A 10,165-nucleotide genomic window follows, 5' to 3' on the forward strand; every position below is an offset into this window, starting at 1 on the left:
TGAAGCCTTGTGGCCTTTTAAATTAAATCAATTTCAAGATCAGGATAGTCTTTCTTCCAAAACCATGGTGGCTAATTTTAAAAGTAAAATTGTATTTGTAATATTTTTAGACTTTTTTTTGCTATTGTTTTGAGACATATTCTTACCTTTTTAAAAATAGGAAATATAATGATAAACTATTAAATTTTCATTGGCAGAAGAGGTAGAAAGACTGGAAAGAGACCTAGAAAAAAAGATGATAGAAACTGAAGAGCTTAAGAAAAATCAAACAAGGTTCCTTGAGGAAATCAAAAATCAAGATAAATTGAATAAATCATTGAAAGAGGAGGCCATGTTACAGAAACAGAGCTGTGAGGAACTCAAGAGTGACTTAAACACAAAAAATGAATTGGTAAGTTCATATTTTACATTGCTTTGGCTGTATTCTCTTAAGACAGATAATTCTTTTTGCCTTTGGGTCTAAAAATACAACTTCCTGACCATATAATGGGGAAGATGTGGTTTAACGAAATATGTGTGAAAGGCTTATGAATTGTAGTTGACTGATATGGCTTCCCAAAAGACTAATGCTATCTTGGGCTGCATTATGTACTCCTAGACGTTTTTATTTTTTAAAAGCAACATTGTAGGCGAGGCTATTCATTGGGAAAAACATTTAGAAGGCAATTTGAAAAAATTATCCAAATTTTCATGAATTATAGGTCTTTTTGGACATGGAATCCATCTTTTATTACTAAGATTAAAAAAAACTCGTAATTTCTATATGTTGATTCCCTGGTGCATGTTAGCCCATTGAAAACCTTGGCAAAATGTCAGACCTGAAGACTTTCCACTATCCTAAAACGATGAATTGTAGTTGCCTAGTTTTCTCTTTTGCTTATTTATAATGTTACTGATATGTTTGTGCTGTGAAAACATGTTTTGTAAACTGTCAGAAGTTTTTCCTTTTTTTTCTGTACCTATTTTTGCTAGAAGTCAGAGTGTGCTCTTCTCTGTGTCATTATGCTATTTTTATCATTAACCGTTTAGAAACACATTTATGCCAGGCACCATCACTCATGCCTTTAATCCCAACATTTTAGGAGGCTGAGGTGGGATGATCACTTGAGGTTGGGAATTCAGCATGAGCCTGGGCAACATAATGAGACCCTGTCTCTGCAAAAATAAGATAAAAACACATTTATATTCAAAATTAATGTATGTTCATTATAACACATTTAGACAACACAACAGTATTTAGCAAAAATGAAAGTGCCCTCTTCCCTATCCCATTCCCCAGATGTTAATTTTTGTTTTCTATGCTTCTTATACAGTATACATGTAATTATATAATGTATATGTCAGTAAGTACATTATACCTTTGAATATTTTTGTAATTAAAAAAAGGAATATCACTATATGTAATCATTCTCCTGTATCTGTGGGGGATTGGTTCCAGGACACCCCCATGGATACCAAAATCCACGGATGTGCAAGTCCTTTATGTAAAATGGTGTAGTATTTGCAAGTAACCTATGTACATCCTCTAGTATACTTTAAAATCATTGCTAGATTACTTATAACACCTAAATCATATTATGTTGTTTATGGAATAATAATTAAGAAAAAATATCTGTACATGTTCAATACAGATGCAGCCATCCTTTCAAAAAAAGAATTTTTAATCTGTGATTGATTGAATCCACAGATGCAGAACTCACATATATGGAGGGTCGACTGTATATTATTGTTAACCGTCTTACCTTTCACAAAACAGCATACATGGAAAGCTCTCCAAGTTAAAAAAGAAATGTATATATGTATATATAAAGTTTTCTCATTCTTTTTAAAGTCTGTGTTGTGTTCCATTAAATGTATTTGTCATAGTTTAGTTAACCTATTCCTACTGATAGATATTTAGGTACTTTCACTATTTTTGCTGTTAGAGACAGTACCACAGAGAAAATCTTTGTGTGTGTGTGTGTCTATATACACACAAAGATTTGTATACATTCATACTAGTATTTCTTTAGCATAAACCACTAGAAGTGGAATTACTGTGTAATTTGCATTTAAAACTTTGATAAATGTTAATGCATACTTCAAAAAGCTTCTAAGCAATTTACATTTCCACAGCAGAGAAGAAAATACCCAATTTCCAACTGGGTATTGTTATTTTGAATTTGTACATATGGTAGAAAAAATGGAATCTTGTTTTAGTTTTGAATTTTTATAACTGTTGGAGAGTTGATATTGCATATATATTTATTGGCTATTTTGTATTTCTTCTTTAAATTGCCAGTTCATATTGGTTTTGCCTATTCTGTTAGTCCCAAGGACTGTTAGATGCCTAAAATAATTCTGGGTCTTATTCTAAGAGCTGACATTTGAAAAACATTTTTATTATTTTTTGCAGAATATCTAGTGAGAATATCGTCTGCTATGATGTGATGTTTTCTGGTTTAAAAAAGTAATTGCTTATGCGTTAGGCCAGTTAATGTATAAAAGAAAAGTAGCACAGAAGTAAGTCTTCTGGTGGCCGTTTAAACCATAGTAGTCCTGTCCTGCCACCAACAAATGTTAACCAAGCTTACTCTTTGTCCTTTTGCAAATTATTTAATTATTTGCAAATTATTTATTATTTACTCTTTGTCCTTTTGCAAATTATTTAATTATTTGCAAATTATTTATTATTTACTCTTTGTCCTTTTGCAAATTATTTACTTATTTGCAAATTATTTATTATTTACTCTTTGTCCTTTTGAAAATTAATTATTTGCAAATTATTTATTGTGCTTCAGTTTGGTTATATTTAAAATGAGGATTATTTACTTGTCCTGCTAGCCTCACAGAATTGTGAGGATTTAATGAGGTAATGAGTGTGAAAATAATTTGAAGTGAATCAAGTGAAGTAACAGAAGATAGTAAATCTGTACCTCAGAATGACAATAAAATATGTCCATGTAAGAATACTGCCAGTACTAAAAGCCATATCTTCCTATGGTAAGTAGTCAGTAAAGAGCAACTTTATTATTACAATTTAACTCTCCAGGTGAACAGTATCTGTTTGCTTCTTCTTTTAGCCCTTGTCTCGGTTTCTTGCAGGACCTTTTCTGCCGATTCTTTATTCTTCCTTGAAGGTAGTTCTTCCAGGCCTGAACTGCACATTATGTTTTTCAGGGTTTGCATGCTAACTTGTATTAATATGCTTGCTTACATTTTAAGTTTTGAAACTGGCTTGCCTTCTTGGGAAATGTGTGTTGTGTGTATGTATTTGTTTTTTAATGAATGTTTGTATAGGAGAGCAAATTTGAATGTGGGGGAAAGAATTATTTTTCTGATTGGTAAATATGTTACCTGCAGTCAACTATTGATTATCCACAGCTAATACTGTAACTAGCCTACTTTCCAGTTCATTTGACTTCTATTTTGCTTTTATTCATGCATTTCTTCAACAGACATTTATTGAGTGCTTATTGTATGCTAAGCCTAGGGCTTATAAAAGACACAAAAAGGCCAGGCACAGTGGTTCACGTCTGTAATCCCAGCACTTTGGGAGGCCAAGGTGGGCAGATCACTGGAGGTCAGAGTTCAAGACCAGCCTGGCCAACATGGTAAAACCTCGTCTCTACTAAAAATACAAAAAATTAGCTGGATATGGTGGCATGCGCCTGCAATCCCAGCTACGCGGAAGGCTGAGGCAGGAGAATTACTTGAACTGGCAGGCAGAGTTTTCAGTGAGCCAAGATTGTTCCGTTGCACTCCAGCCTGGGCAACAAGAGTGAAACTCTGTCTCAAAAAAAAAAAAAAAAAAAAAAAAAANAAAAAGACACAAAAGTAAAGTACTTTGAAATGCACAGTTTATTTCTTATTATTTACCTGGTCTATTTCTTATTATTTGCCTGCAGACCAGTTCATATATTCTCTCTGATTCTAGTCACATTTGCCATTTGTTTGCCACTATTGCCAATGACTTTTGAGGAGAGAACCCAAGATTAGTTGACAGTGTTGACTGTGAGTTGCTTTCTTGAGACTCGGAGACTTATGAGCATTCAGTGAAAGTATCTATGTGGGTATTGTGTTGGACACCCTGCAGCAGGACATCAAAGGCAGCATGAACAATAGACAGTGTCGGATTCAAAATCAGGAGACTTGGAATTGAATTCTGCCTCTTCCACTACCAGCTGTGCAATTGGGCAAGTTATTTAACTTCTCTGTGCAGCTTTTATCATCTTATTGGGTAGTTGTGAAGATTCAGTACAATAGCATATGTCAAATGCTTAGCACAATGTCTGGCACACATTGACTATTTGGCTCAGTGTTTCCTGTTATCTAGGCTATGACTTCCATTTTGATGGATAATCAGGAGGTGACTGTGAGCTAAATCATGCATGACTTTGATTTCCTGGGCCTTGTAAAATGTTTGTGTTTATGTTTTATTCTCTTCTGCTTGCATTTTTATATTAATGAAATTTTTCTGCTTGTTTTTTCTTTGATATCTACTATCAGACACTGGCCAAAAAAAGACAAAAATCACTTAGTGGATCTTTGAAATAAACTCAAAGTTTGGTTTAGTGGAAAAAGGCTGGTACTAGTAGTTAGCTAATAAAATATTTAGCTTCTGATGCTAATTTAATATGTAACTTTTGACAAGTCAGTTCACCAACCTGAGACTTAATTTCTTTATAAATTCAGAGAATTAGATTGAATCACTTATCTTCTCCAAGCTCCAAAAATTTCTAAGAATAAAAAGTTATAGTAGAATTGCCTTATTAAAATTGAATATTACATACTTGGATCTGATTGAGCTTATTCACATCCTAATGTCCTCAACACTGAAAACTGAGATGCTATTAGCCACAAATACTACAGCAACAACAGTATGACAATTAAAACCAAGCTCTATTTTCATCCTTCTCATTCCTCTTTATTTCTCTGCAGTTAATGCCAGTTACCATTTTCCCTCATAATTTGAAGCTATTGTTAAAGTCGGAAAGTCAGTTAAAGAAATTAGTGCTAATTTTTGGGAAGTCAGGAAGCAGATATTTATTAGGCCAGTTATGCAAAAATAATTGATACAAAGATGTTTTTCTGTTTAGCTAAAACAAATTTAAGTGATTTTAAAAATAATTATTCATTATATTCTGAAATAGCATACAAACTTCAAAGGTCTTTTATATGATCTCTTATGAAATGATAATTTTGTGTTTCATTTTTTATAATTTAGAAGATAAAATGTTCTGAGTGTTGTGCAGCTTTGAGAACTTGCTGTATCATTACACCTTTATACTAACTTACTGATCCTATATGTTGTCTCATATCAAATTGGGCCAATAGCTAAAACAGAAGACCATAGAACTAACACGAGCATGTCAGAAGCAATATGAGCTGGAACAGGAATTGGCCTTCTATAAAATTGATGCTAAATTTGAGCCACTAAATTATTATTCATCAGAGGTGAGTTATTTAAATTTTTTAGTAATCCACAGGTAAAGTCCACATGGGGTAGAGTAGGGGAGGGCAGGTGGTGAGGACATGTAAGGGATTTCATCAGTAATCACTCCACTTTCTTGTTATGAGAGGAGTAAAGTGTATTTTGGTTGAATCTATGAATTATTTGGCTCAGAGAGTTAGAACAGTATCCTAAAGAGGTAAAAAACTTAAAAAGAATCTGCCCATAGCCATATCCATTACCAAAAGGAGTTGTCTAACTCTTAGCTGTCTTTCCCAAGTGTATGGGTTGATCAGCTCCCTTAAATTTAGACTTCTGGGAAAAGTGCTTCAGTACCAGGGAATAGTCATCTCCTTACATGGTTTGTTCATTAATCACTGGGTTCGGTATTAGTCAATCATGACTGGTACAAATGCCACAAGGGAAATGCCAAACTTCTAAGACCCAGTGATTCCAACCCATATCATGTATTTCATTTTTAAAAATTCAGTGATTAATGTTTATTATACTGATGGTTACATACATGTATCTGAAAAAAAAATTAGACTGAGATTTTACATATATCTGCCAAGAAACCAAAATAAAACACCCAGATTTCTAATTTGAGAGATCAAGCAGTGCTAAAAATCACATAACTACAGGCAGTTGTTAATCAGTCCAAACTTTCACTCTTCAGTGGTAGGAGGAAGAATTTTTTTTGAGACCATTTTTAGTCTGATTTCCTTTTTGGTATATTAAGAAGAAGTTGAAAGAATACCATATATTTTTTAGTTTCTAGGCATGTAGGATTTACGTAAACTTGAGAAATTCTGTGATATGTTTGCCACTAGTAAAATGAGTAATGTTGTTTGACTGCTTGGAGGTCACTTATTAAACCGTAAATCTATTATTTTGCTTTTAGTATGCTGAAGTTGATAAAGCCCCAGATGAAAGCCCTTACATTGGCAAATCCAGATACAAGAGAAATATGTTTGCCACAGAGAGTTACATTATTGATAATGCTCAGGTAGTACAGATCAAGAAGATGGAGCCAGATGAACAACTTAGAAATGATCACGTGAACTTGATAGGCCATGCACCACTGGACCTGCAACTGGAAGACAAAGGAAAAAAAATAATTGCAGGTTAAAATTATTTTAAATTCTTTAAAAATATAAAAACATAGAATATGTAAGCCAATTTTGTTTTATAACTCTTTTAATTAAACATGCTGATGATGCTGTTGTTTCCATGAAAAGTCTAAAACAAAAGTAGTGATTATCAAACAGATTTATCGAACGTTTATTTTGTAATGATTCCTGTTATGGTTAAGAATGGAGTTTTTGGCAGTAATTAGATGGCAACATGTCCAGGGGATTCAAGAATGAGTAAATCCCCTCCTTCCAATAAGCATTGGAACTATACATTCAAAGTCACAATTAGTAATAACTGAAGCAAGTAAAGAACCACTTGATTGATTGCTATGCATGTAGCAAAAACCTAAAGCAATGCTTTGTATAAGCTGGACAGAGCATGCTCATCAGGCTTGGGCCTAAGGCTAGCCTCTGACTTTCCTGACATGCCCCATGCTCTATAATCTGATTCAAGGGATCTTAATACCTTCTGGCAAGTCACATAAAGGAAGAAATCAAGCCAAGACGGGGGTGCACTTTAGAGACCCTGCCAATGACAGACTTTGAATCTACTTACCCACAAAGCTGCGTGATATGGAAGAAAGAGAACTCTGACCTGGGTTTGTGGATCTCCCTAGTGTTATGGCCCACTGTGGTGCTCTTATCGATCAAATCAGCAGCTTATCTTCCCTTGACTGGTAGCTAAATAAAAGACCTGGAAGGCAAATGGAGGTTGACTTGGTGAAGGAAGAAAAGAAACTGAATTATTCATGTCTATGTATACTATGTGCAAGGCTCTTGGGGAAGGTACAAATAAATCAGATGTATGTGCAGACTAGCTTTTTAAAGGAAATAGCTCATAGTTTTGTAGCAGACAGGGAGAGAGAAATCTTAAATTTTAGGTGGAAAATAATTGATTTGAGATCATCTCCAACTGTGAGAGAGAGCTCAGTAGTGAATTTCTTGATATTGAATCCCATCATAAAGCATTTGCCCAAGGTTTTGTGGGTTTTTTTTAAGTATCCTGAACCTAATTAGAACTTAGTGACATGTAAAGTGCATATTTCCCAATAAAATTCTTGTTCTCTCAAAAGGGCTTACTAGTGTTGGGAATATCCAGTAAAGCCCCTTTCATGTTAACAATTTTACAAATAAAAGTATCAAGTATAATTCTGTATCATATCATGAAACGGTTTGTTCTAGAGATTAATTGGTGGACAAGAAAAGCATCATAAGTAGTTACTTAAATTTTTTTGTGTGATGTTTAATAGAGGGTGGAGAAGATTATTGCAAGAAAGACTATCTGGTTGAAATTTCAGAATTCAAGATTTTTCTTGTTTCATACTATGTAAGCATGGTTTTTAAATTTTCAGCACAAACTCGACTATCAGAACTGCATGACGAAATAGAAAAGGCAGAACAACAAATTTTGAGAGCTACTGAAGAATTTAAACAACTGGAAGAAGCTATACAACTAAAAAAAGTATGTAAAAGCAAAGCAGCAGTGCTAAGGGGAAATGAAAAATGAAATGTGTTTTTTTTCTTCATAACCATATAAAACAATTTAAAAAAGCAGTTAGCTGCTTAATTATGGAATAATAAATTTCAGAGTCAAATATGGTTCTAGCATTTGCCAATTATATTTTTCTTCTATGTATGTTGATATCCAATTAGCATTTAATAACATGTTTAGAAATAAATTACTTAATTTTATGTAAAAAGATGTAGTCTTGAGAAGTCGCTTCCTGATGTATCTCTTCTAATTTAATTAAGCACTCTGCACACCTTTAAGATCCTGGGACTTAGAAAGAACATTGTCATCAAAAAAAAAAAAAAAAAAAAAAAAGATATGTGGTGTACAAAAAGATTGAAGATATGTGAACATATTCTCAAAAATTACCAAAGTGTGTTGTAAAATAGGCAAGTAAGCAGCTCAAATCCATGATGTAATTGCACAGGGGAAAAATTCAAAAAAAGGAAGTAGCTTGACATTTTAGTTTTTAGGTGTGTAAAATAGGTTTTAGTTATTTACAACTTTTAAAAGTATTTAAAAATTATGATGGTAACTACATACATACCACAGTAGGTAGAACAAAAATGTGAAGTCCAAATTGTAGATTATTTTCAAACATACACTGTAGTGTTACTTTCAGATTTTATAATAACTAAAAATTGATTCAAATTTATTGGAAGCTTATATATGTCAGTCACTGGGCTGGGCGCTGAGTAATGAACAAAATAGACATATGTCCCTCTCATGGCCAGACTTGTGGGGGAAATAAGACAATAAATATGCAAAAAGGAAAAAATAAAAGTTAAACAGCTACAGTGTTATAAGAAAAAAAATAGAAAATTAGGGGAGATGTTAAAAGAGGTATACTTTAGATTGTAGGGATTCATGAAGGCCTCTCTAAGCAGGTGACAGGCAAAGACACAAAGGATAAGAAGGAGCCAGTAAGGCAGAGCTGGTGGAAGGTATTCCACATAGAGGTGACAGTGTGTACAAAGGCCTTCATATTAGAGATTTCTCTGCAGAATGAGGGAGAGTGTAGAGGAAGATGAAGTTAAAAGAGTCATGAGGTTAAAGATCATGCCAGGCTTCATAGGCAATTTTTTTTTTTTGAGACCAAGACTTGACTTCCTGGGCTCAGGTAATTCTTCCACCTTTGTGCCTCCGGAATAGCTGGGACTACAGGTATGTGCCACCACGCTCAGCTAATTTTTTGTATTTTTTTGTAGAGACGAGGGTCTCACCATGTTGCCCAGGCTGGTCTTGAACTCCTAGGCTCAAGTGCTCTACCCTCCTTGGCCTCCCAAATTGTTCATAAGCTGTTTTAAGGAATTTGAATTTTATTTTGCCTGCAATGGGAAACCTTTGATAGTTGAGTGGCTGATCCTATTTGTCACTTTGCCCTACTTCACAAAGGGTGACATGGACTGAGTGAGATAGAAAGAATGGAGATGTGTGCATCTGTACCTGTCAGGAGGTTGTTGTTCAGTACAGGCAAGAGATGATACTGGTGCTAACCAGGAAGGTGCTGGTGGTTGTGGAGAGAAAGCCAGCTGATTCCAGGAAACACTGGACAGTCAAACTGACAGGAGTTAAAGATAGGTTGAAGATAAGAGATGAGATGGAGGGAGCTATCAAGATGGTTTTAATAATTTAAAAAGAATGTTTTATAATAGCACTGGCCAAAGCTTTACATAGATTGGTAGATGTAAATAATGTACATAATTTTAAAAGAAATGTATACTTTCAAAATATGCTTGGAAAATCGAGTTATTTAAATGCGTTAATATTAACAGTTAATAATCATTAATAAATAGTTAATAATAATAAATCATTAATAGCCTGAATGTTTATTTATACTATTCACTTACTTGACATGCTAACAAAGGTAAGCTTCAGCCGGGTTCTGATTCAGTTAAATAAAAATCTCAATTTAATGAGAGTTTGCTGTATTTTGAAATTCTATAATGTGAGATGATTTTCCAGTGAACATGGAATTCTAAAATTTTTTCCTGATCATAAAGGTATTGCAGTTATAGGGAATTACATAATTATTCTTATTTTTATTTCCTTTCAGTCTTTTATCTTCATGTTTTTTACACTTCTTTTTTT

At 33.7% G+C, this 10,165-nt stretch overlaps 1 protein-coding gene across 7 annotated transcripts in view; it reads left to right on the forward strand.

Annotated features, from left to right (window-relative positions):
- Positions 1–10,165, forward strand: part of CNTRL (centriolin) — a 98,155-nt gene that overhangs the window by 27,917 nt on the left and 60,073 nt on the right. For 6 of the 7 annotated variants that reach the window (XM_037729515.1, XM_017503304.2, XM_017503306.2 and 3 more), the window contains 4 exons: positions 198–391; positions 5,317–5,436; positions 6,333–6,555; positions 7,917–8,026. In XM_037729515.1, the coding sequence (XP_037585443.1) occupies positions 198–391; positions 5,317–5,436; positions 6,333–6,555; positions 7,917–8,026 (647 nt within the window). Of the gene's footprint in view, positions 1–197; positions 392–3,101; positions 3,120–5,316; positions 5,437–6,332; positions 6,556–7,916; positions 8,027–10,165 lie in introns of those variants that run through there. The other variant, XM_037729516.1, reaches the window with a different exon arrangement.

This window comes from Cebus imitator, unplaced genomic scaffold (assembly GCF_001604975.1).
Source record: "Cebus imitator isolate Cc_AM_T3 unplaced genomic scaffold, Cebus_imitator-1.0 Scaffold309, whole genome shotgun sequence".
Lineage (NCBI taxonomy): Eukaryota > Metazoa > Chordata > Mammalia > Primates > Cebidae > Cebus > Cebus imitator.